The sequence below is a fragment of the Xiphias gladius genome, chromosome 12 (assembly GCF_016859285.1).
Source record: "Xiphias gladius isolate SHS-SW01 ecotype Sanya breed wild chromosome 12, ASM1685928v1, whole genome shotgun sequence".
Taxonomy (NCBI): domain Eukaryota; kingdom Metazoa; phylum Chordata; class Actinopteri; order Istiophoriformes; family Xiphiidae; genus Xiphias; species Xiphias gladius.
This window is the reverse complement of record NC_053411.1, coordinates 19492805-19520372: the sequence shown is the minus strand read 5'-3', so window position 1 is coordinate 19520372 and position 27568 is coordinate 19492805. Positions and strand designations below refer to the sequence as shown.

Here is a 27568-nt window from a genome sequence, read left to right as displayed (position 1 = left end):
AACAATGAATCCTGAGCACAGGCCACGAAAAGCCGACTCATCCGAAAGGTAGCGGTTTCTTGAAGAGGTTGTGGAGTTTGCATCAGAAGCCTTCTGGGTTGTTGAAGTTCCAGGTCTCGGCCACAGAGCCTCGTAGTCTGACGCGTTGCAGACTTAGGAGTTTTGAAAGTTTCAGGCACTGATAAAGTTTCCGAGGTTATTGACGAGGTTCCGCTGGTTGATCGAGGGGATTCCAGGGGTTAATGAGGAGTTTCACAGATGTTTGAGATTTCATGGGCTGATCGGGGAGTTTAAAGTTTTCAGCCACTCCAGGGGAGTTGGTTGTCAGTGGGATCAGCAGCACTATCGACCATCTGCTACTCCACTCATTTATACTTACACTCCGATGATATTGTCAGACTCACAATGGACAATGGACAGTTTAAAAAAAAAGATGCAGCAAATCCAGAGATACCGGCTTTTTTACTCAACGCATTCTGCTTTCTTGTCGAAACCTGGCGCCTACATTGCCCACAATGCACCTGTTCCTCTGAGAGTTGGGTGCTAGATTGGGGTGCGTTACACTAGTAGCGTCTAATGTAGCTTGCAGCCTGTAGCCTGCAGCAGCGATGAGGAGCGGGCTGCAGAGGTTTGCTAAGCAACACCTGGAAACCACACGGTCGTTCATCGATCTGATCAACAACTAAACTGAGTTGAGGTCATGTTTCCGTCGCCAGTAATATGTGAAAACACAGCAGGGAAACACGGTGGTTGACTTCTTACGATAACATTTTGGCTTTTACTTTGAAATGAACTCCAAACTCAGAGCAGCAGTCTCTTATTTTCTCAAAGACACATTCAAACAAAGCTTTATTCGAACTGCACTCTCACATTCACCCTCTTATATTTTGAAATCCCGTTTTCCGTCAGTCAGTGTAACAGAGTCTTTACCGTGAAGCTCTGTCAGCTCAGAGGTCATGCTCAGTGGTGACATCGGCAGTGACGTCATGACACTCTTCAACACGCTGGGTCATCTCCACGGAGACGGCCGGTCTAGTTCCTGTGGGCGGAGCGAAGAAGTTCAGGCGGAGGTATAAAATTTCGTTATTGAAGTTTGTGCGTGTGTTAGCTACCTGTCTTCCTGCTGCAGCAGCTCGACACCATCGGGACGCTGCAGATGCAGTACGGACAGATGACCACTAGATGGCAGAGGAGTCTGAGTACAGACACAGAGGGAGGAGGGGAGGTGTAGACGGAGAACAGGTTGCAGGAGGAGGATCAGTAGGAGGAGCTGTGGACAGGTGGCGAAACCGAAAGGTGAGTTAAAGATAAACAGGAAGATCTAGTCTTGTTACAGAATCGGGACAAATTTCTATTTCACAACACGTATGAGTCCGTTAGCATAACCAGACGCACACCTGGGAGTCTGTCGTTGTCTCTACCTGGACCGTATAACCACAGCATTTTAACAGAAACAAGCATTTTGGTGAGCAGAAGTCGAAGGCGTCCTCACCTGCTATCGAACTCCACAGCATAGCAGCTGTAGACACCTTCGTGAGACTCTTGGACATCACTGCCGGTGAATTCCGGGGGGGGGATCTAGAACCCACCCTGTACGTCGCGTGACGGGACCTGAACTGTGAAGTCACATCATTTCCTGGCATCACGGGCAGAGCAGGGATCTCCAGGACCACATGGTCTGAACAACAGAAGGACAGGACACACAAACAGAGCCACAGGGTTATTCTGGAACCATGTTGTAAGTTTACTGAATGAATAAACAGTGGTGGAATGTAACTAAGTATTTTTATTCCTAAGTACAACGTACTTTGAGACACCTGTACTTTCCTACCTTGGTATGATCATTTGTCACTGCTTTCTACTTCTACTCTACACCACACCTCAGAGGCAAATGTGCTCTGACAGCTGCGGTTACTAGTTACTTCTCAAATTAAGATCTTGACACGATTAGCTCACACGCTTGGAATTGTTTTTAGAGATTCAGCGACGCAACATTAACAAAATGTCTCCACCGTGACCATAACTGCAAGAGTAAAATGTTAAGCCCCATTCCGACAGGATGAGCTCCAGAGGGGGGGTTCAAATCACTGACCAGAGAAACAAGTCTGGTCTGAGTGGAGCTTCACACATGACTGCATCAGTGAAACTAAACTAGTGATGTAATGGTGCACTCATAGGGTCGTTTTGCTGCGGCGAGTACTTTGGCTGACATTTGGCCTCTCGATGCGGGACTCTTACCTGTAACGACGAAGGAATGTGGAAGCTCTGTTTTTGACTCGCCACGGAGCAGAGAGACGGATGGAGTCTGCACGTTGTGTGGATGACGACTGTCACTCAGTCGGTCGCCCCTCCACCCTAAGGCACCTCCTTTAAGTAGCAGCATCAAACCGCGCCTTCTGTTTTCTTCGACCCAATAATAAAAACATGAGCTTTCGCAGCCGGACCATTCTCCAGCGCCGACATAGCGAGGGGACACTGGTCTAACGGTGTGAGACCCCAGCAGCCCCGACACACCTGCAACAGGTGGACAGAGGTCACTAGAGGTCAGCGCTAATCTCTCTGAGCTGTTCTAATATTGTTAGAAATGAGGTCTGCTGTGCTTTCGTCAGTGAACTAAACGGCTCCAACGAGATAGTCATTCATGTAGAGTGAGTGAAACAGTGGAGACCAGACGTCCCCGCGAGGCCCCAGCGTTAATAAGCAGAGACCTGGAGAACTGGTTGGTGGCTGACCACCCGCTTCGCTGACTCAGGGGCGTTTCAACTCCCGGGTGGAGAGGTCTATCACACAGCCTGGTCGGTAGGATCGCATTAAACGCTGTCACAGACAGGGCCCGGCTGTGGGCTCCTCCGGTCCGCATGCCGAAGTGTGAACTTCCTGAACCCAGAAAATTGTCCCCGATGTATCGTCAGTGTGTGAGCGCGTGCGTGTTTGTTTACAACGCGCTGTATGAGTGTGTGTGAACGGGTGAATGTGACCCGTAGTGTAAAGCGCCTTGAGCGGGAAAAGCGCAGTCGCTCGCCGCCTGCGTAAGGGCCAGGTGCCTCGAGGTTTTGAGGAAGTGAGAGCAAACACAAGCACATGCAGTGCATCACCGTTTGTTTCCCTTCAGGTCAATGTCTGAAAGGTTTTACACAACCTGCTGTGCTGTGAAATGGTTTCTAATTTAGTTCCGTTAATCTGTAAAAGGTTTGTATCCGTCTAAATTACGTTCAAAGGTATTTATTTGTGCATAGATTGTGCAGTTCTACACTACATGAAGCCCTCGCGTCGTCAGGCGTTAAATGTTGTGTCAAACAGTTTGTCTGTTGTGCTGCTCTGACCTCATGTCCGTGGGTTATTCGCCGGGTTGGTGACCATCGGCATCGAGGTAATTAACTGCTGTGAGTCTGACTCGCCGAGGGGCAGGGAGACAGACGGAGACTTCACGTTGTCTGGGTGACGACTGACTGTCAGTCTGGACAGCAGAGCGACGCCTTCAGCGTTCGCCGGTCGTTCCAACGACCCGTACAGAGAGCTGAGGGCGAGGCTGCCTTCTTTAACGGAGCGCAGGTTGGTAGTGTCCCTGGTCTTATGATTGTTATGGGAGGAATTCAGAAAACTCTCGTTACCTGAAAACACATTTATACTCGAACATGGGAACATCCGGGCTTAGTTTGCTTGATTATTTGCGTTGTGGATGTTGTATTTATTTAAGACAACGGGTTCTGAGGTTTTCAGTGGTTCCAGTGAAACTGAATTATTTATATATCAGCACACAGATCTGGCCGCTACCTGCGCCTGAGATATGAAAAGTTTCAGCGGATTTCTTTGGATGAATTCAATGTTGAGACATGAATATACAGAGCTGGCAAGTTCACGCTCAGTCGTACAGACCTGATGTATTCAAGTCTACGTCCACGTCATCAGTATTAAACCTGAGCCAGAAGTGAAGCGCATCCCGTCATCCTCCATCACACAGATCTCAGGTCAGCTTTTATAAGGAATTTATTTCAATATTTCAATAGTTGAATTCATTTATAACTAATTTATTTCATTATACAACAAGTCAGTCATCAAACCAACAGCCTCCTCTGTACTGGTGTGTGTGTGTGTGTGTGTGTGTGTGTGTGTGTGTGTGTGTGTGTCACAAGCTAATAAATATTCGGATATACTGCAGGTTTTATAAAGTGTTTAAGTCAGTGCTCAGAAAGAAAAGACGACCTCAGGTAACCCCGCTGTGTGTATGTGTGTGAGATGATATTACATCATCAATAATTATGATTATTTTTATTATAATAATTATTATAATTATTCACATGACCCTGATTTTCAGTCTAAAAAATCCCACTGGAACCATCAGAAACCAGTTGGGGAGCATGTTGGATCACCATCAGTCCCAGTTGCCATGGTCATAGGAGGAGGACGTTTCCCTCCTCCATGAATCTCCCAAAGCACTGTGGGTAATAGAGTACTGTGTTAGGCACACGGGAGGGGGCGTGGCCACTGGTGACCATGCCCCACCCCCACCATGTCCAGGGTTGTTTTGTGATCTTGAAGCTTTAGCTCCAACCCCAGCATGTGCCCCCTCCCCCGTCCCAGCTGCCTCTGGTCCTGTTCATCAGCAGGGAATCATGGGTACCGTAGTCCAGAATCTTGGCAGCCTAGACCTTTATCCGGGACTTGTGGGTAATGTAGTCCTTCTGTGCTGTAGATCTTTGTAGGTGGCATAATCTTGCACTGCAGCTGGGAACTGTGGGTAATGTAGTCCACGACCTTTTGCTTAAAAATGGAAGTGTTTCAGTTTCAGTTTTACGTCCTTGTTGTTGTAAAGCAACCAGAGACAGTGACTGACAAAAACTGTCTGAACTGTCCTCTGCAACAGAGTCGTCCATCAGAAGGGTGTTGTAGTCTAGATGAGGGGGGTTTAAAATGTTGTAGTCCACGTGAAGGGGGATTGTGGGTCTTTTAATAAGCCAGACAGAAGGGGACTGTGTGTTGTAGTCCAAATGAGGAGGATTGTGGGTCTTGTAGTCCAAGCAGAGAGTGATTGTGGGATTTAGGGATTAAGGTCCAGATAAGGGGGGGTTAAATTGTAGTCCAGAAGAACTCCAGAAGGAGGATTTAAAATGTTGTATGCCAAACTGAAGGGGATTGTGGGTGTTGTAGTCTCACAGAAGGGTTTTATAGTCCAAATGTTGAAGTCCAGGCAAAGAGGGGTTGAGGGTCTTGTAGTAATCCCGACAGAGGGCGACTGCGCGTAATAGTCCAAATGAGAAGGATCGTGGATGTTGCGGTCCAATTGGAGAGGAACTGTGGACATTGAAGTCCAGATAAGTGGGGGTTTAAGTTGTTGTAGTCCAGCAGAAGGAGGGTTTTGAATGTTGTAGTACAGATGAGGAGGATTTAGGGTGTTGTAGTCCAAATTGAAGGGGATTGTAGCTGTTGTAGTCTAGACAAAGGGGGAATGTGAGCCCCATAGTCCAAGTAGAAGGGGGTTAAGGGCGTTCTAGTCCAAGCAGGAGGGATTGTAGGCCTTGTAGTCCAAATGAGGAGAGGAGGATTGTGGGTGTTGTAGTCCAGGCAAAAAGGGATTGTGTGTATTGTGTTCCAAGCAGAGGCGTGTTTAGGGTGTTGTGGCTCAGACAGTAGGGGACTGTCGGAGATGAAGTCCAGCATATGGTTGTTGCAGAGGAGGACTGAGGGTTTTGTAGTCCATATGAAGAGGATTGTGGGTGTTGTAGTCCAGTGGTCGTTTGAAACTTTAAGCCCTGAATAGACTGTGTGTTTGAGCCCCATCGTTTTATTTACAGTCACACAAGCCTTTATGTACACTACACACAAATGCACGCCCACACACACACACACGCACACACACACACACATTTTGTTCTCATTCTTAATAGCCCAAAAAAATCAAATATCTTGGCTCAGTTGTTGGGTTTAATGTCCCATTGAAACAGCGGTGACAGAGTCTTATTTCGTGCCCTCACTGACTTACAGGATGTTCTCCAGGGATCGCGGTCGGATGAAGATGGCGATGGGATGGAGCTGAGCCGCCTGAAGCCTCCTCACCGCGTTGGCCGACACGTCCAGGATGCAGTGCTTCCCCTGGTGGACACACACAGAAACTGGGACTCACACACTGATCACTGAATCTCTTAAAACCTGCTAATTCCTCAAAACATCACCACAGTAACCAGAATCTCCCAGACACATCATCCCGGCGACCGCAGTATCCTGAAACTTCACAGCGTTGCCACCACAACACACTCGGAACATCACCATGGTAACTGGATGATCTAGTAGACCAGTTGGCAACCGTCACCCTCTACTTTAAAATCATAATGTGATAATCGTAACGTTTTAACGAATCTCTGTGGAAACCATAGTATCCCAGAAACACTGTCACTTCACGTTGATAAGACCTAATCACTCTGGAAATTATAATGTCATAGAAAACCATGTCACCATGACATCCAGAATATTTTAGAATATATCACCATGACAACAATCCCAAACATCCCAGAAGCCTCACAGTGACCATAACAACCTAAAAATAGCCCTTTGGTAACCATGGTAACCACCACCCTCCACAGACATAATTCAGAAAACCATTATGCGATCGCCATAGTAACCATAACAACATAGAAACCCTGAACATCACCATGGTAACTGGATGATCTAGTAGACCAGTTGGCAACCGTCACCCTCTACTTTAAAATCATAATGTGATAATCGTAACGTTTTAACGAATCTCTGTGGAAACCATAGTATCCCAGAAACACTGTCACTTCACGTTGATAAGACCTAATCACTCTGGAAATTATAATGTCATAGAAAACCATGTCACCATGACATCCAGAATATTTTAGAATATATCACCATGACAACAATCCCAAACATCCCAGAAGCCTCACAGTGACCATAACAACCTAAAAATAGCCCTTTGGTAACCATGGTAACCACCACCCTCCACAGACATAATTCAGAAAACCATTATGCGATCGCCATAGTAACCATAACAACATAGAAACCCTGAACATCACCATGGTAACTGGATGATCTAGTAGACCAGTTGGCAACCGTCACCCTCTACTTTAAAATCATAATGTGATAATCGTAACGTTTTAACGAATCTCTGTGGAAACCATAGTATCCCAGAAACACTGTCACTTCACGTTGATAAGACCTAATCACTCTGGAAATTATAATGTCATAGAAAACCATGTCACCATGACATCCAGAATATTTTAGAATATATCACCATGACAACAATCCCAAACATCCCAGAAGCCTCACAGTGACCATAACAACCTAAAAATAGCCCTTTGGTAACCATGGTAACCACCACCCTCCACAGACATAATTCAGAAAACCATTATGCGATCGCCATAGTAACCATAACAACATAGAAACCCTGAACATCACCATGGTAACTGGATGATCTAGTAGACCAGTTGGCAACCGTCACCCTCTACTTTAAAATCATAATGTGATAATCGTAACGTTTTAACGAATCTCTGTGGAAACCATAGTATCATCACCATGGTAACTGGATGATCTAGCTACTTTAAAATCATAATGTGATAATCGTAACGTTTTAACGAATCTCTGTGGAAACCATAGTATCCCAGAAACACTGTCACTTCACGTTGATAAGACCTAATCACTCTGGAAATTATAATGTCATAGAAAACCATGTCACCATGACATCCAGAATATTTTAGAATATATCACCATGACAACAATCCCAAACATCCCAGAAGCCTCACAGTGACCATAACAACCTAAAAATAGCCCTTTGGTAACCATGGTAACCACCACCCTCCACAAACATAATTCAGAAAACCATTATGCGATCGCCATAGTAACCATAACAACATAGAAACCCTGAACATCACCATGGAAACCAGCCTGTCCTACCTGCTCGGCCACCTGTCGGACGCTCTGCACCGACGTCCCGTACAGGTGGTTGTTATACTGTCCCGCCTCAATGAAGCGATGTGATTGGATGTCCCGCTCCATCTGTTCCCGCGACGACACAAAGTGGTAGTCCCGCCCGTCGACCTCGTAGTCCCTCCGAGGGCGAGTCGTATCTACAGAGAGAGAGTCACATCAGTGACTTCCTGTTGTCTACGTGGTGTTTTCCTGTTTTTGTCTGGAGCTGGACACTTACGAGGGACACAGGAGCCGAACTTGTCTGGGAACTCGGACAGCAGGTCGTCATTGACTCGGTCTTTGGTCGGCCCCAGGATGATGACAGGACGAGCGTAGTCCACTGAGGACGGAGAGAGAGGAAACTTTATTTACACCTGCTCGTTATTAACAAAGAAAACATCCCCTGGAGGACGCAGAGCGAATTAGCTAATGCACTAAAACATAAAAAAGAGACTAAAGCACGTCAGGGAAAGTCTTTTTCGGACATTTTGTCCTGCAGTGGGTTGCCATAGTGACGGATTTGGTTTGTGCTACCCACTACCGATATGGGACTGGGCGGGTGCCCTGTGGGCCTCAAGCCGACTGACCTTCTGGTGTTAAACAAGCAGCATTATGGTTTTGGCCCAGGACCGAAAGCTCGTCACTGGTGTCCAGGTCCTTGAGTTTAATTTACTCAACGGCCTGAACACCAGGTCAGTCCCCTGCGCTGACACGTTCAGTGCAGCTGCTTCAGAGTGAAAGTTTGCCGGTAGAATGTTGCATTTCAGCGAATAATTTCAACAACAGGAATGATATAAAGCTGCAGGTGGTGAGGGTTGAGGGTGGTGTTGGCATTTTTTAACTTTTTTTATGGCTATTTGCGTTTACTTGAACGAAGAGACAGACTCGCAATCCAGGGCTGGATTATGAGACAACGGGACCCTGGGCGCAGACGTGTAGAAGGCTCCCTACCCACCCTACATAGGAGCAAGACCCCAAACTGAAGGCAATGCCAAACGACGTGGGCCCGTCATTTTTAGTTTTGTGTCATTTTGTATTCAGTGTTTTGTTGTATTTGTTTTGCGGCTGTGGTCATTTTGAGTCTTTTTGTGGTTGTTCTGTGTTTCCCTGTAACAGTCACTTCAAACAGAGGCTCGGGTTTAAGGGGCCCCAGACTGATCGGGACCTTGTGCCTGTGCCCCGTTGGCCCGTTCGGTAATCCAGTGATTAGATTTAGTGTGGCAGCCCCACACTAAACCTGTAGCAGCAAGAACCCTGAGTGTGCTGAACTGAACAACGCTGCATTTTAGTCCTAATGGACTGTCATGTAAAACATAAAGATTGTGTCACTTCTTTAAAACTATTATAAATCAACGAAAGTTGAAAATGGAGCCAGTTTCCGCTGATTTCAAAGGTCAAAGGTGACACTGACCTTCAATCTGAGTGATGAGCTCGTAGCTGTGAACGAAACCTTCTCTGCCTGCAAGAAGGAAGACACATACAGTCACATACGGAAGACAGAAAACCGCTTTCACTCCATCACTCTGTCTGTGCGTAGAACAGAAGCGTCACCTTTACTCTTCATCCGCGACCACTCCTTCCTCTCCACTCTGAAACACACACAGTTTGTTTAGATACCAGGAGTGTATTTAAGCTACAGCAGTAGTGACCCAAACATACCTTAATATATATTCACCTGTGTTTGGACGGGATGTATCCCAGCTCCTCCAGCTCCCCCTGCTGGTTCACCCGTCTGGCCTGCCACCACTCGTCATCAGCGCTGTCCGTCACATGAAGAACCTCCCCAAAGTTGAAGTCCAGAGCTTGTGATAGGACGCCACAGTCCCACTGCTTATCATAGTCAAACAACGCCCTGCAACCAGTCACAATACGCCACATTAACACTGATGCAAACAGGGGCATCAGGTGAGGGGGGAATTCACACCTGAGCTTCTTTATGTCCACTAACGTCTCTGGACTTATTTACAGGGACTTACTGATGTGGACTCTTTGAGCTGGACTGCTACCGGCGCAGTGACCCGGTTTACCTGACGTAGAAGCTGCGGTTGGCTCTCAAACTCCCGGACGAGCTGTTCATCATCTGCTCCCTCAGGTCGTGGATCTTCGCTTCAAAACGACTGTACTCTGCACACAATATCACCATGGTAACAGTGACATCCTGAAAAGATCACCATGACCACGGAACACCACATGACTGTGTATGTGTTTTAGTGCGAGTGCTCACCCTCAGGTCTGTACTGTGCTACTATGGTAACAGTCTGTCCGGCGTTCTTCAGAGCTGCTGCTGCCTGTTCATGTGTCGCATACCTGAGGTCCACGCCGTTCACCTGGACACACACACACGGAGAAACAGACAGAATATGTGAGTATATGAGAGTAACTTTAAAACATCATCCGGAGCAGGCAGAGGTGAGACCAGGTGAGCCTGCCGACTGCTCAGGTGCATCAGTTAGGCCGATGATGTCACAGGCCCACACTGTTTGAGATTCAACAGCAACAACACAAATTAACAAACGGTGCTGAAAACGTGATGCGAACAACTGGAGCCCTGCTGAGGCTTTTAAACCCTGTTCGTGGACGGTTTACATCTGCTGACAGTAAAACCTTCTGGGAACGGTGCTGCTGTGTGTGTCTGACCAGTATTTCACTGTTATTTACATTGTCCACAGCTGACTGCCTTCCACGTGAGCGGCCTCCAGCTTGGCACCGGCATATCGGGACGCTTCATGTCACGCTACTGGATCCTTTTGAATGTTCACCTAATCTGGAAATAATCAGCGTTACATCCAGACAGCTGAAGTGATACAACAGCACTTCTGAACACTTCAGGTGTCAGATCCTCGGTGGATGTAAAGTAAGAATTTTCATATTCTTATGAACTTTAACTCCTTGGTCGGGTTTTTCCTTTTAGGATTTGTTCTCCAGCTTTTTCCAGTGAAGGGCAGATGGATCCATATTTTGGGTCCATCTAGGTTTCACTCATAGTTTCTTCAAGATCTTATCTGTTATCCTATCAGGAAAACCGCTCCATGCCATGAACCTTTTAATAGGACACAGTTCCTGATTTAAATTGCTGGCACTGTAAAAACTCTTGATCCAAGGGATTTTGTATTTCCATGGTCGTCTTTAAAAACATGAAGATCCCATTGTTGTAAATGAAAGTGAGATCCAGGATATTCAGTGTGTCAGCATTAGCAGAAGAACCATATGTGAACTAGAGGTGCTGGACGAGAGTATCATCAACAGATACTGGATAAAATATTGGATTATCCAAACTAAAATCTGTCACAGAATCCGACATCTAGTGCTAAAAAGCAGGCACTGAACTTTTTCAATTGTGTTCAAATTTGTGAAAGATGTCTGTTTATATATAAGTAAAAATGTAATATAGGTACAATAAAATAGTAGACGATAAAATCACCCACTTAACATTAGTGCTAATTACTTGGAAAGTAACAGCTGGATTAGAGTCATCATTTCCTGACAAGTACATTAAGACTGTATCTGAAACTTCCAGCAGCTCAACCTGGTGCTGCGCGTCTACACTGAACATGAACTCATCCCGGAGCTGAATTAATTACTAGTGACGCCTCTTTACAGAGGGTCCGAAGAACTTTTCAATTCCTGAGTTGTGAGGTCACGTCTGTAACTGATTTATGTTTTCTTTCACATCAGTAGGGTGAAGTTTTAATGACATTATTCACATGGCTTTCTGTTCTGACACATAAGGACAAATTGTGTCTGATGTTCTGCATAGAACCAAACAGAACAAAAATGGGGTTTCTGTCATATACCAGAATAATCAACATAGTAGGTGGAGTGAGCAGGTTACCTTGCTGTGCACTGTCAGTGGAAGAGCCTGCCCAGGGCCCATAGTCATGGTAGTCCGTCCATGATTGGTGTCTGGTGTTAGTTATGAGACCAGCCAATACCAGGTCAGTCCCTGTGTGTCACCACCAGGTGTCAGGCTGCACACAGACTTCAGTCTGGGGTTTAAAGTTGAATTAAACTCAGCCTGATCTTCTTCTTTTGTTTTTGCTGCCACCTGCTGGTTAGGGTTTCTGCTGCAGCAGTGATGTCAGATCTTACTTTGGTACAGTGTGACATCACTGCATCTTAAAACAGAGCAGGTGAAGGTTTAAAGTAACTGAATCTGATCTTCATTGTTGCAACAAATGACAAAATGAATTCCTATTTTGTCTTTTACCTGACATTTCCTGATGTTATAATATTTCATTGGATATCGAGAACTTCTTTTATTCGAAGTATTTTCTATATTTTGAATAAAAACAGATCGTTAACTATTCTAAGCCATTTTAAGACCCGCAGGCAGTACTGAGGGCTGAACAAAGCACTGCCATCTTTCCTGCAAGTTTTTAAGTGGAAGGAAAACGAACAGTTTAAAGCTAAAATCTCGCTGCTCTCCGATTAATTTCTGCACCCTGAGGATCCGATGTCCTGCACTCACACTGAGGATCCGGTCTCCTGTACTCACACTGAGGATCTGGTCTCCCTTCCGGAGCTCTCCGCTCAGGTCTGCTGGTCCTCCTGCGAGGATGAAGGAGATGAAGATTCCCTCTCCGTCCTCTCCGCCGACGATGTTGAAGCCCAGACCGGTAGACCCACGCTGCACACAGACTCTGCGAGGCTCCCGGGAGTAGTCGTCCTCTCCCATCATGCCACGGGGGATAGGTGAGTATCGTCGTGGTGACGGAGGAGGGAGGGCTTGTGGGTAATCACACATGTAGTCAGGCTCCATGTAGGCTGCAGAGACGACGGAACAATAAGCAACGTGTGATACTAACATGACGTGTAACTGATGTGCAGCTAGCGTGGTGCCCTCCTTTTCAGCTGGTCCTGGCTCAGTTGTTTGGTCCTCATCATTTTCGAATGTCAGCTTTCACACCAGCCCAAATAAAAAGCTCCCTAAGAACCTCACCACCAGTGGAACCAAAAGTCAAAGTTTGTTCGAAGGGCGGCGCTATTGAGAAAGTCAGAGATCGGCCAAAATCCCAAAGAAGTCAACTTCACCACAATCTGACCGACATTAAGGCCTGGTCAGACCAGGAACTGGCTGTAAGTCTACAAAACCTTTATGTTCGCTTATAAGAACCCATTAGAAAGGTTCTACAAAAAACTCTACAATTCTTTGAGGAACCTTATTTAAAAGATTTTCTAATTACTCTTCATTACTCTACGAAATTAGCTAACACCACTAATATTCTGAGGCCTGAATAATCTATCAGAGGTTCTTCAAAACACAAAGGTTCTGAGGTATTTAGAATTATTATTAATAACAGGGTTCTTTAACATGTTCTGTGGATTGGAAGATTTTCTCTGAGAACCCTCCTTAAGAACCTCATCTGTAGCCAAGCCTGAAAATGTACAGTTTGTCCTGTGGGTGGCACCAGAAAAAATCGGAGACTACCCAAAATCGTCAGGGATCATCCTCTGGAGACCAGGGATGTCCACAGTCAGGCCAGGATTTAGGCCTGAGCTCTCTACAGCAGATGTTACAGGTGTTACACACAACAGGCATGAGAGATCACAGGTGTACGTACAGCTGGTCAGGTCAGGGGGGCTGTATCGATCAGCAGGGTGGATGTACTGCGAGGTGGGTGTTGCTACCTTCAGGTAGACCACCTCCCCTGTGTTCTTCAGGGCCGACACAGCGTCTTCATGCAGGACGTCCTCCAGAGACATGTGGTTCACCTGTCGGGGTCAGAGCTCAGGTTAGACTAGAACCCTGTGAATTACGTGTATAAAAGTATGTATAATGTGAGTTCGCGTACAGCCAGTATTTTGTCCCCGATCTGTAGCCGTCCATCGCGGTGTGCCGCCCCGCCCTCGATGATCTTGGTGACGTAAATGCTGTTGTCTCCAGGGACATGTTGGTTCCCCACACCGCCTGCTATACTGAAGCCCAGACCTGGACCAGACAGGGTCAGGACCGCTCAGTTTAAAACCTTTAAACTGTCATAAATCACCTCAAGTAGAGTTCGAACTGGAACACACTGAATCTAAGTTAAAAATCCTGTAAAAAAGCTCAACTGACCGCAGACCGGGTGATCGCCAACTGGGTTGCCATAGAAACCAGAGAAAAAGATCCTGAGCCCAGTGTGAAACGGAACCAGCGAAAAGAGAAGTCTATGGTGCAACAAATAGGCTTCAAGTGCTTCTCTGGGCAGAGTGAAGTATAGAACCGCAACAACTTTCAAATGAAAAAATGTCTTCTAAAGACGGTGGAATAATTAGCCAGAATATTAGTAAAGGTTCAATAAACGTTCTACAGAATGTAGAAACACTGGGGATCCTTTCTAACAGGGTTCTTCAAAATGTCACTAAGGTTCTAAGGTCTCTAGAATCACTGAAGAATCTATCTGAGGAGTTCTTTAAAGCACAAAGTCTCTGTCAGGGTGCTTGCAAAGAAGAGAACCTTGGAGAACCTTTCGAATGGATTATTTTAAGCACCATAATGATTATGCAGAAACAATTTGGAGAACCTTTCTAACAGGCTCTCTAAAAGATTCTAAGGACTGCAGAATCAGTAAAGAACCTTTCTGATGGGATTCCTCAAGGCACCAGAAAGGCTTTGCAGCATGTTTGATCATTGGGGAACCTTCCTGACAGGGTTCTTCAAAACATCATACAAGTTCTGATGTCTCCAAAATAACAGTTGATCCTTATGAACAGGATTCCTCAAAGTAGGGTAAAGGTTCTGAAATACGTAAAAATCCACGGAGAACCTTTCTAATAATATTGAACAATATTATTAGTATTATACTATTACCAATTAGTATTACTGATGTTAGCATTAGTAATTTAATAATGAAATTAATGAATGAAACATTGAGTAATAAGAAAGTAAAGATGTTATTTGTGATTTTTCTAATTCTACTTCAACCAAGACAAAACATAAAATATGTGAGAAAGAGACACATAAGACGTCCACCAGAGGGAGACAGAGCAGCGGTAGTATACTGTTACATAACAACTGTACACCTCCTCTTTCTTCCTCTGCTCTCCTCTGCTCTCCTCTTCCCTCATCTCCTCCCCGTCTCCTTTCCTACCTTTCGGTCCTTTCATCAGCTTGATCTGCGTGATGCGTTCGCTCGGTGGGCGTCGCCGCAGGACATACAGCCTGACAACAGGCCCCGCCTCCTTCAGCGCCTCCACGGCGATGGAGTGAGTGACCTCACGCACGTCCACGTCGTTAACGAATACAATGCTGTCGTTCACCCTGGAGACGGAGAGAGAGGGGTCCTGTATTACAGTGAAACTCATGTAATGAATTGATAAATAAGTTGTGTGTGTGTGTGTGTGTGTTTACCTGAGGCGTCCATCCTGGGCGGCGGCTCCTCCAGGGATGATCTTTGTAATAAAGATTGAGGGGTCGTCTCCGATGTGAGGATTATCAGTTCCTCCTGCGATACTGAAGCCCAGACCAGAGTTACCCTAAACACACGCAGGGTACAGGGTCTGTGAGTAGAGAACCTTTCCAGCAGGATATTTAAGGCAACAAAAAGGTCCTACAGCATGTCTGATCCTCAAGGAATCAAACATCAAGCCTTGTGAAAAGGGTTCTTCAAAAAAGGTTCCACAGTGTGTTTCATAATGGATTGGAGAACCTTGCTAATAGCTGATCTCAGTAGAATCATAGTTGATTGTTTCTACCAGGGTTCTTCAAAGCTGAAAAAGGTACTAAAATCCATGGGTTCTTTAAAGGTCCATGAAGCTTTTATGGTCTGTAACGTCAGTAGATATTAAAATAGGATTACATAAGGTACTATGAAGAAAAATCAGACACTAAACCTCATGAAAAGGGTTCTTCAAAATAGGTTCCGCAGTGGGTAGAGTCAGTGAAGAATCTTTACAAAAAACATTTACTTTTCTACAGGTTGTAAACTCTGTAGAACCACTGGAGAACCTTGCTAACAGAGTCCCCCAGTTCTGACGTTAATGGAATCATATATCAAGGTTCTACAAAGCAGCAGAGGGGTTGGGACCCTCCCCAAGGGCTCTCCCAAAAAACTCTGAGGGTTCCCCAGATGATTAAAAGCATAAGAAAGAAAAAAAAGAGTAATGTTTCTGTTACATTCAATTTTAATTATCTTTCCTGGGTTTTCTCTAAGCTTTCTATTGTTCTTATGAAATACAGCAAACTTTCACCTCAGGCTTCTAAAAATCCTTCAAATGTCTGACTCTGAACAACTGTTATCACGAAAGGTCACAAGTAGTCGTGGTCCACAGGCCAAAAAGGCTGAGAGTCACTGGTCTAAACACAAGTAGCTGGACAAGAATTCTATCTTCATAATGATGATGCTGCTCGTTCTGATGAGTATTGATGCTTCAGTCCCGCTCCGGCGGAAGTGACTCATGTAATTATACATTTCTACACCGACAGTTGTTCTCTGTTGTTTCTGTGGAGGGTCAGAGCAGATCTGAAGCGTCGCTGATTAAAGTTCAGGTTCGGTCGGTTTGATCTCTAAACTGTTTCCTAAAATACGCAGGCGCTGAGTTAAGAATAACCCGCTGATGTCAGCCGGGTGGGCTTTATTTTTGGGGGCTGAAGGCAGCTTTAAAACACAGAGTGACAGTTTCTAAAACAGAGCAGAGGAGAGCCATTTCCGGAGCTCACAGTGCGAGTGTGTTTTCTGTGTGTGTTTGTTACAGTGTGTCCTCACCCTCTCCAGTGTGATCTCTTCGTACTCCAGCTCTCCTTCTGATCCGTTCATCTGTAGAAACACACACAGAGAAACATAAAGGGTTAAATCACATCCAGCGTCCCTCTCTCTGCTGACTGCTCGTCGCCATGGCAACTCCATGGTAGCAGCTGTTGAGCCCTCAGGGAGCCGGTTACCTTGGCAACTGTAGCTATAGCGACCACCTCTCTCTCATATCATCTCATCCACACAGTCACAGAGCTCCAAACATGGTTATTACATCACTTCCTGCAGAGACGACGAGTTGCATTTGTTGGTTTCAAGTAAAGATATAAAGAAAAAAAGGTTTGATTGACCATAAATGACTGTGTCTGTCTCCAGAGACTCATGTCAAATGTCAAAAAGGTTCCGTCGTGATCTTCACGGAACCACCGTTAAAGATTCGTAGCATTCAAGTGAATGTTGAAGAACTCATCTCAGAGATTAGGGCTGCAGAGTTGATCAATAATTCATTTGCAGAGGATGTTTTTAATACAAACACTAGAGGGACACAGGAAACAGTCGGCTTCACCTGCTGACACGATTTCATCTTTTCACACACTGATATTGGTTGTTGCTTTCATTTTACTTTTCAGATCCAGGATCCAAATGTAAACCAAAGTGTAGCAACACACACCAGCAACAGACAAGCCACACTGCCGAAGCTGCTCCCACTCACCTAAATCCAAGGTTCTCATCTTTTCCGGTGTTGTAAAAGGTCTATTTACGTCACAATTACACAAACTCTACAATCACACACAGTATGTAAATGTGGCCGTAATGTATGGCTGGCTCTAGTGCACCAACGCCACGCTCATTTCATCATTTAAACCGAAATCACAAGCAGCCAAGTGCGCAAATCGTTCACGTTCGTCTCCGACTCAGAATTACGAGTCGGAGACGCAGTGAATTTCTGACATCGACGCTATCTCCCACTTGCTGCAAAGATCTACAGACATTTTCCCCGGAGGACCACTCATCATTTCAACTGTGATTATTTTTTTACCAGGTTTGGTTTATAACAATATCCTGCAGCTGATGGCGCCGAGGAGGTTAATCTCAGTTTTTCCTCTAAAGTCAGACTTTCACATCTGTGCTTTAGAAGATAATCCTCTGGGATTATTAAACTGAGTTTCAACTATAAAAGAAAATAATGGACAAATAATGGAGAAGCCAAGGACTTTTTTATGTCATTAATTAATCCAGAATCATATTATACCACCGAAACCACACTTTGTTCTGCTGCCAGAAGGTGGAGCTGTGACTTAAATGACCCTTCGTCTCTACTGGTGACCCTCTGGAGGGGCTCGACCCCCGGGTTGGGAACCAGTGGACTGAACTCTCTCCCTGTCTGTGACGTAGCTAAAGGCAGCTCCACCAGTAAAACGCTGCCGAAGCCTCCGTGACTCAGGATCAATGATCTGGTCACGTCAGAGAGAATCAGAGACCAGTCACAGGAGACAGGTCCCTGCACAATGAGGTACTTTTACTGTGATACTGGAACTACATGAAGTACTTTTACTGTGACACTGGAACTACATGAAGTACTTTCACTGTGAAACTGGAACTACAGGAAGTACTTTCATTGTGATACTGGAACTACAGGAAGTACTTTTACTTTGATGCTGGAACTACAGGAAGTACTTTTACTGTGATACTTTAATAATATGAAGTACTTTTAGTGTGATACTGAAACTACGGGAAGTACTTTTACTGTGATACTGGAACTACATGAAGTACTTTTACTGTGATACTGGAACTACATGAAGTACTTTTACTGTGATACTGGAACAACAGGAAGTACTTTTACTGTAATACTGGGACTACAGGAAGTACTTTTACTGTGATACTGGAACTATAGGAAGTACCTTTACTGTGATACTAGAACTACATGAAGTACTTTTACTTTGATCCTGGAACTACAGGAAGTACCTTTACTGTGATACTGGAACAACAGGAAGTACTTTTACTGTGATACTGGGACTACAGGAAGTACTTTTACTGTGATACTTTCAGTGAATTTAACTGTTAATATTTCAGGGGTTTTTCTTGTAATGGTGGATTTTGACATTGTTGTATTGGTACTCTTACTTAACCCCTTTTTTTGCAGCAGGTCTTTTGGGCCTATTTCTGCACGATTTTACAAACCTTTATTAAAAGCTTAATAACTTCTCATGTAAACATCACAGAGCCACTGGTTAATAACTTAAATTGAAGGAGACCCTTGTACCATTAAATGTAGAAGCAAAAAATACTTATTTATAGCAAGGAACTGTTATTAATTATTAAAAGCAGTAGGACTTAAAAACTTTTAATTTTTCATATTCGTACCTTGTTAATAATTTTGAGACCTTTTGTTTTTACGATACAATTTGTGGTCGAGAAAGTTGTCTCACATGTAAACAACCTGTAGACGCCGGCGTCCACACATCAGGGGGCGCTGCGGGAAGAGGTTAAGTAAATAATCAGGCCTTATATGGACTTAAGCATATTGCACCTTTAATAGTTGGCACTTTTTTTTGTTATGTGCTACTTCAGTAACCCCGTTATTTGTCTTTTTACTTTTATATGATCAGGGCTAGGAAACCGCCTTCTCTTTGATGTTTTGCAAATTCCTCTTCTCATTCATATTTTCTTTTCTCAGTGTCGCTCTGATAGTACCTGAATTTGAATCTGCATTTATCTATTTATCTACTTTTGTATATTTCTTGTATACTTGTACTTTAAAACTACAACCATATTGGTTCTGCTTTTTATGAACAAATGAATAGTTGTCCATCAGTATGTAAATGTTTTCATGGCTTGTTCTGGTTTGTCTTTGGGAAGTTTCCCTGAAATCCCGCTGTTCGCTACATATGACGGATTAAAGGACACATGAGCTGCTACATAGTGAATATATGGTTCTGTGAGATTTTATTCATCGTAATTGTCCTTTTTACACCGACCGACGTGCACATCCGGATGCCCCAGAAGCTTCATATACATACGATGTGGTCTGGTTTGGTCTTTAAGCTCTGAAGAAGTCGCGTTTGTGCCGAAACGTCAGCTAAAGGAAGAAAGTCTGAGCTGCGTCGGCGTCAAAGTGCCCCTGCCTCTGTCCAAGTTTATACTGGACAGAGTTTATACCTGCAGTTATCAAGACGTCTGCTGCAGCTGAGCTCACCTCCCTACACCTGAGCGCGTCAGCTACACAACGGACAGGATCCGAATCCTTCCTCCACCACTGACAGCCAGCAAATGGAACTCAACGCAATCGGTTTGTAATGAGGTGAATTCTGTCTGTCTGTAACACAGTGAACTCTGTTTCAGTCCCTCAAGGGCTGAGCAGCTGTCAACACTAAAACACACAGTTCACTTCATTCTGTTTGTCTCTGGAGAATCTGGAGGAGAGAGAGAGCTTCAATCGAGTTATATAACAGAGAGGGGGGGGCGAGAGAGGTAGACTGACGGCGGTGTGTGTGTTACAGTTCGCAGTGAATTAATTAAACCTATTCCTCATTTCCCATGACAGCTCTCTCTCGCTCTCTCTATTTCTGCCACTCTGAGTCTATGTCTCTCAACCACACAGGGAGTGAAATGACAGGGTGTTGTTCTGCTGTTCAGAAAGGTCAGAAACAGCTCTCCACGTTTCTCAAAGTGCTGTGAGGTTGAGTGACTGGGTCTGGAGTAAGGATACAGCCTTGGTCCGTGAGGTTTTGAGTCCACGACAAAACCGAACCACCAAGTTAACTGTTCTTCATGAGGTGTCGAGGCTAAAGGCTTAAAAAAACATGTATCTTCATCGGAGTCAAACAGTAACATTTACAGGGCCCTTATTGTACTCGTTTAACGGTGCAGTTTGATCTGAATAGAAGCAGTGATTACCTAACATTTGGTTTATTATTTCTTACACTGTTAGCTGTGGTTAGCAGAGAATCAGTGAGGGAAAACCCAAGTTACAAAACATCTCACTAATCTGTGGGAGAACATTTAAGCCCACCTTGAAGCTACGCAGGAAGCTAACCGTCTGGTAGGTCACTGAAGGCAAATATTAAAGTCTAAAGTTGAAACCAGTGGTCTAGTCACTCACTAAATTCACGAAAAAAAACAATTGTGGGTCTCTGACTTTTAAGTTCATATCAACACCCAAGTCATAATTAATGCTACATTCACAATCCCAAGGCAGAGATATGAATTTATCGAATCAGGTAAAAAGTTTCACCTTAGCTGTAATGCATCAGTTTTGCTGGTCATTAGTTGTCGGCCATTGTGTGTTGAGCCACCAAACCCTGTTGATCTCCATCATATTACTAATCTATGCTTGAGTCATAAAGGTTGATCATTTATTCATTCATTCATTTACTAAGACGTCTTCAGCATATTCCTGGAAATGGACTCCCAGAAATATCTTGTCCTAATGACCTGATGCTGTTGATGTCCACTTTTACTCTTTTTAAGGTGTGGCATTTTTTCATTGGATGACTATCTTGCAGTTGCATTAAAAAATTTACCAAGGTCTCAGACCTTAATTAGCTTGTTAGGACTGTGGCCTGTTCACAGTCATCGTTTAGCAAAGGCCAGGTGATGCTAATGTCAAAGCTTTATAAACACTCTGACTCCTCAAACCTTGTCCCAACAATCAGCAGCCATTGGCTCCTCTAAGCAGCTGCCTAGCACTTTGATAATTAAAATAAAGATGCCCATGAAGCAGGAGAGGGTTATAAGAAGATAGCAGAGTGTTTTCAGGAAACTATTTCCTCAGTTTGTAATTTAATTAAGAAATGGCAGTTAACAGGAACAGCGGAGGTCAAGTTGAGATTTGGAAGACCACAAAAATTATCAGAGAGAACTGGGGATTTCTAAACAGCAAATCAAAACCCCCGTTTGACTGCAAAAGACCTTCAGGAAGATTTAACACAATCTGGCATGGTGGTGCACTGTTCTACTGGGCAGCGACACCTGCACTCATATGACCTTCATGGAAGAGTCATCAGAAAAAAAACCTTTCCTGCGTCCTCACCACAAAATTTAGCATCAGACGTTTGCGAAGGAACATCTCAAGAAGGCTCATGCTTTTTGTAACAAGTCCTGTGGACTGATGAAGCTAAAATGGAACTTTTTTCACAGTGAGCAGTGGTATGTTTGGAGAAAAACGGGGGCAGAATCTCATGACAAGAACACCTCTCCAACTGTTAAGGACAGGGGAGGATCGATCGTGTTTTGGGCTTGTGTTGCAGCCAGTGTCACGGGTAACATTTCACTGGTAGAGGGAAGAATGGATTCAATTAAATACCAGCAAATACTGGGAGAAAACATCACACTGTTGCTGAAGATGAAAAGAAGATGGCTTCTATAACAGGATAATGATCCTAAACACAGCTCAAGAGGGACCAGCAGAAGGTTCTGCCATGGCCCTCACGGTCCCCCAACCTAAACATCATGGAAAATCTGTGGATAGACGTCAAAAGAGCAGTAGAATGGGAAAAAAAAATCCCCCAGACAAGAACTGAAAGACTCTCAGCTGCTACAAGAAGCTTTAAAAGCTGTGATACCTGCTGAAGGGGGTGTTACCATGTACTGACCATGCAGGGAGCCTGAACTTTTGTTTCGGGCCCTTTTCCTTTTTTGTTATTTTGAAACTGTAAAATATGGAAATAAAAAAGTAATCTGTCTTAAAATATTGAAGAAATGTTTCATCTTTAACTTTATTCCTTTTGTAGATCAGGTCATCTTCTACTCACTTAACTATTCAGAGTAACAGAAATTTTGACCAGGGGGGCCAATTATGTGTATTTTTTGTTGTTGTTGTTGGAATACTTTAAATACTGAAAACTGTGCACCTTTGAGGAGCCATATCTTTTTGACTTTGACTCCTTTAAGGTATTGTCCGATGTATATATTGCCTTATATGTATTTGATTCTTCAACACATCAGTGTTTTCTGTGTTATTTCTGGAGTACTGCGTTTTTAATGAAGCAATTTTCACCAAAATACAGCCTAACTTGTTGTTGGGAACCAGTCGTACCCGCCCAGTCCAGCTCTATAAATGTTTTGTATCAAACGCAACGCTGCCTGGATTTTATTAACAAATGAAGAAAACTCGTCTATATTTTTTTGTTAATCAGGAACACGCTCACATCCGCATGTTTCACTTGTTTCCCTGAAATACTCACTTGTAGCAACTAAAAAGTGATTAAACTTTCTTTGCTCAACCAGCAGTGCCACATCTGTATTTTAAGCTAAATGCTAACATCGACATGCTAACAATGACGATGCTAACATGCGGATGGTTAGCAGGTGTAATGTGTGCCATGTTCACCATCTTAGCACGCAAACATTAGCTAATTAGCACTAAACAAAAAGTCCAGCTGAGGATGACAGGAATGTATCTGCTCATAAACAAATTGTAACATGTTGACCTGATGGTGGCGCTAGATGAAAAGCCAGAGCATCACCACCGTTACTACAGTTCATCCTGATGGGAACATGAACGTCTGAACCAAAGTGACTGATGGTCAAAATAACTGATGCAGCCACAGTAAAAACAGCAGCACAGGAATATGAGGTTTGCAGACGACATCTTCGTTTCAGTACATATGCCTCAAGGACGCTGGCAATCTCAGGTGCTCCCTGGCATTTTTCCCAGGAAATCCTGGAAGTGACCAAGTTCCCGATGCCCTGTGTTTAACACTAGTCCCGCCCCCTGATGGGGGGGGGGTGTCACTGAAACTTTCACCTTCTTACAACACGATTGGTCCAACTGAGCCCCTTCCCCCGTAGAGCCAATCACATGCTGATGAGATCTATTAAGACCGTGATTTACCGTTACGGGCCGCTGGACTAAGTGGAACGGTTCCTACCATCATCCTCTGTCTGTGCCTCTTTGCTCTCCTCACGTTGTTGATGAATCTTCTTCCCATCTTCTTGGCGTACCACACCGACACAAACATCACTCCTCTGTCTCTTCAGGAGGACGGCTGTTACATAAAGACCGGGGATGAATAATTAACGGGCAAACACAGGACAAGAGGCAGAGCGTGGCAGAGGGGTCGTTCTCAGCCCGTCAGGAAACGACGCTCAACGGACCGGAGAGCCTCGGACATGACTGACAGCCCGGCACATCACCCGTCACCCCCCGTTCATCCAGGGAGGGGGAGGAAAAGAAGAGAAAGAAGCGGGACCCACAAATCCTCCAGAATAAAATAAAAGAGAGAGAGAGAGAGGCTGTTTATCACTCGCCCTCTCTGTCATCCCTCCTTCCTCCTCCGCTCGCTCGCTCTCTCTTTGCTCTACCCTCCTAACGCCCCAGTGCACATCACCCCCCCTCTCTGTATGTCTCTCCACCACCCCCTCTCTCTCTCTCTCTCCCTCTCTGTATGTCTCTCCACCACCCCCTCCCTCTCTGTATGTCTCTCCACCACCCCCTCTCTCTCTCTCTCTCCCTCTCTGTATGTCTCTCCACCACCCCCTCTCTCTCTCTCTCTCCCTCTCTGTATGTCTCTCCACCACCCCCTCTCTCTCTCCGAAGGAATCCCCTCCCCTATGTGATGTCACTTGGCTGCCGGCCGAGAGAGAGGGGGGGGGGGCGAGAAAGATAGAGAGAGGAAGAGAAAATCGTTGGAGAGAGATGAAAACGACACAGAGAGAGAATTCTGACAGAAAGAACGATTTCAGTAAACACACACACGCACACACAAACATTCCGGCTAATACTGTTACCATGGCAACACCCCCCATTTCTGTGCTCCCCCTCCCTAGAATTCTGGCCGTTGCCATGGTAACGGTCGGGCAAAAAGAAAAGAAAAACCAGAGGGATGCATCACATTCAGAGAGGGCACGGGCAGCCCACGCCTCTGTGTGCGTTTGTGTGAATGTGAGTGAGTGTGTGTGTGTGTGTGTGTGTGTGTGTGTGTGTGTGTGTGTGTGTGTGTGTGTGTTTGTGTGAGTGAGTGATCGTGTGTGTGTGTGTGTGTGTGTGTGTGTGTGTGTGTGTTTGTGTGAGTGAGTGAGTGATCGTGTGTGTGTGTGTGTGTGTGTTTTTGTGTGAGTGAGTGATCGTGTGTGTGTGTGTGTGTTTTTGTGTGAGTGAGTGATCGTGTGTGTGTGAGTGAGTGTGTGAGTGAGTCTGTGTGTAAGTGTGTCAGCGTGTGTGTGCGCGAGTGTGTGTGTCAGTAATTAACAGTGAAGCACTCCCTCTGGCTGTAGCACTGATCTCAGCAGCTCCTCTCTCTCTCTGTGAATATTAATAACAGCGGGACAGCTGACCTCAGACCTGCTGCTGCTGAGATCACTGACACAGAAATCTGATCTGAGATCTGCCCACCGTGGACACTTTTGACATTGGAAAATCAGACCTGAGGCATAATGATGCGTCACCTGTTTCCAGTCTGAATGGGCCCCTACAGCCCGGGTCAGCTCAGGGTCCCCTAGAACCTCCTCAAGCACCTCTAGAGCCTCTGAAGGACCTTCTCAGAGATCACTAGGTACTCATCGGGACCTTTCAGTCCTCTTCAGGGAACGTTAGAACATTCCCATGGACCCTAGAACCTCCTCTGGGACCCGTACATCCTATTAAAGGCCTTTGAGTCTTCTTCAAGGGCCCGTAGAACCTTCTCAAGGACATTTCAGTCGTCCACCTGGAAAACAGACCTTTTTTAGCTGAGGTTCCTCAGTTTAGTTTGAACAAATTTTCGCTGTATAGATCCCTATAAATGTCCAGCTCAGTTTATAGTAAACAGCCTCCTCTGGTGGAGAGACACAGCACAAACCGATTCTACTGATGAGAGACGAGAAACCCGAGAGAAACGTGCAGATCATACTGACATTTAAATAATGAGACATAATAATATATTTTTAAAATAAGATATTTCTTGTAAGAATGTTTTACTGACCTACATCAGACTGTTCAGGTATTTCTGTTATAGTGGCCACTGCTTCTGTTTAATTATCTCCCTGTCTGTCTGTAGGGCAGAGGGGCAGATGGATGCTCGTCAAACAGACACACACACGCTCACGCACACGCACACGCACACACACACACACACACACACACACACACAGGCCAGAGCTGCAGGCTGTGTGTTGCTGCCTCCTGTTGGTGGAATAGAGGCCTGCGTCTAAACTTTATCATACACACACAGCACTCTGGTTTTAGTTCAGGATCTGGAACCTTTCAAAGTTCTGCAAGAATCTTAAAGCCTCCTCATTACATGGTTGTTGCAGGAGCCCCTCAAGGTCCCCTACGACTTCCTCAAGGATTGTTAGAACCTCATCAAGGACCTATCAAAACTCCCCAAGGACCCATAGAACCACCCCACAAGCCTATAAAATCTTATCAAGGACCCCTAGAACTGCCTGCAAAAACTCTGGAACCTTCTCGGTGACCCTGCAAACCTCTTCAAGGACCTCTGGGACCTTCTCAACGATCTCTCAGACCTCCTCCAGGACCCCCTGAATTGTCTCATGGACAAGTAGATCCTACTCAGTGACCCCTTGAATGTTCTCAAGGACCTTTGGGACAGACCTCCTAGCAAACCTCATTCAGTCCCACTCTCACTGTTTGACTGACTGAATCTGAATTCTGGGAAATGTAGCGCAGAGGTCCCACAGCGATGACCTCAGTGTCTGTGTATGTTTGGAGTGTGTGTGTGTGTGTGCGTACGGTGAGTGCGGCAGGGTGTGTGTATCCGTCCAGGTGCGCGTGGCTCAGCTCGGTGCTGCGTCCGTGGGTCATGTGACCGGGGCTGGGGTCGACAGGCGGAGTCTCATCGTCTTGGTAGCGATACTTCTGCAAAGAGACACAGATGATGTTAGCTTTAGCTGTTAGCACTGGACATAACTCAATATCTTTCAAAAATAATCGAGGTATTCAAATACCCTATATATTCACTGACTACATACTACATACACTAGGTGGCCAAAAGTCAGTGGACACCTGCTTTTGAAAAAACCATGGGCATTAATCTGCTGCTGTCATGGCTGCAGGAATCCACAAGAACCTCTGGAACCTCCCCAAGGACCCTGAACCCTTCTCACTGACCCATGGGGGAGGTTAAAGACCCTTAGATCCCCACCAACAACACCCCAAACCTTTTGAACCTCCTCATTGCTGTTAAACTGAATGGCACCTTAACAGCACTGTGCTTTAATATATCATTGACCATTCATTTATCCATCAACCATCCCCTCAACAGCCCATTAAAAATGTGTTAATTACGTCATTAATGTTAAATGAACGGGATTTTAAAAAGCACCACACTTTTTTATCTTTGTCATATTGTCAGAGTCAGGTAAAAACTCAGGTTAGACTGATCAGATTTGTTATTAAACCACGACATCATCGCAGGTACGCACGAGCGCACGCACACACACACACACACACACACACACACACACATCAAGGTGACCTAAAGACTAATTTCTATTCCAAACCTCCTCCAGACCAGAGAGAGTTTAATGGAGGGAGTGAAGGAGCGAAGGAGTGATGGATGAGGGTGGAGGACAGGGAGAGGGACAGAGCGAAGGAAGAAAAAATTGAAAAAGAAGGGAAGGAAAAGGGAAAGAAGACAAGAAGAAAGAAAGGAAGTAGAGAATGAGAGGCAGAGGTGGTGATGTGGTTGCCATAGTAACAAGAAGGCCCCGAGAGCCTCCGTTGCCCGGCGACTGACATCACTGGTAAGAGGAGGAGCCAGCCTCGATTCATAAAGACAGAGACAGACATTTAAACAGACAGAAGCAAGGAGTTAAATTTGACCTCTGACCTTCGGTCCAGAGAGGTTAACTGGAGGTCACCACCTCTGACCTGTCTCTTCACCTGTCGTCACACCTGTCTGTGTCTGCCTCTGTGTTTCCTAACCTGTTGGCCTGTTGACTTGTCAGTCCACACAGACAGAGAGAAAGATGAGATGGACAGAGCAACGTGGGGAAGGAAAAAGTCTGTACATCAGTCGGGTGTAAACCAGTTGACA

At 45.1% G+C, this 27568-nt stretch overlaps 1 protein-coding gene and 1 long non-coding RNA gene across 3 annotated transcripts in view; one reads left to right on the top strand and one right to left on the bottom strand.

Moving 5' to 3' along the window:
- On the top strand, positions 1-12606 carry LOC120797319. 2 transcript variants are annotated; one of them, XR_005708491.1, is made up of 6 exons: positions 1-1296; positions 1512-1738; positions 9889-10064; positions 10178-10282; positions 10590-10774; positions 12368-12606. It is a non-coding gene; the product is annotated as an uncharacterized LOC120797319 (long non-coding RNA). The 2 variants fall into 2 exon arrangements; XR_005708490.1 differs by having other exon boundaries at positions 1-1738.
- The window catches only part of dlg4b (discs, large homolog 4b (Drosophila)), a 32334-nt gene continuing 10742 nt past the window's right edge, over positions 5977-27568 (bottom strand). The window contains 15 exon segments of the mRNA XM_040140737.1: positions 5977-6090; positions 7906-8078; positions 8159-8260; positions 9332-9379; positions 9472-9509; positions 9596-9772; positions 9948-10044; positions 10145-10247; positions 12416-12684; positions 13482-13632; positions 13713-13849; positions 14991-15160; positions 15251-15375; positions 16605-16655; positions 26263-26388. Coding sequence (XP_039996671.1) covers positions 5977-6090; positions 7906-8078; positions 8159-8260; positions 9332-9379; positions 9472-9509; positions 9596-9772; positions 9948-10044; positions 10145-10247; positions 12416-12684; positions 13482-13632; positions 13713-13849; positions 14991-15160; positions 15251-15375; positions 16605-16655; positions 26263-26388 — 1881 coding nt within the window.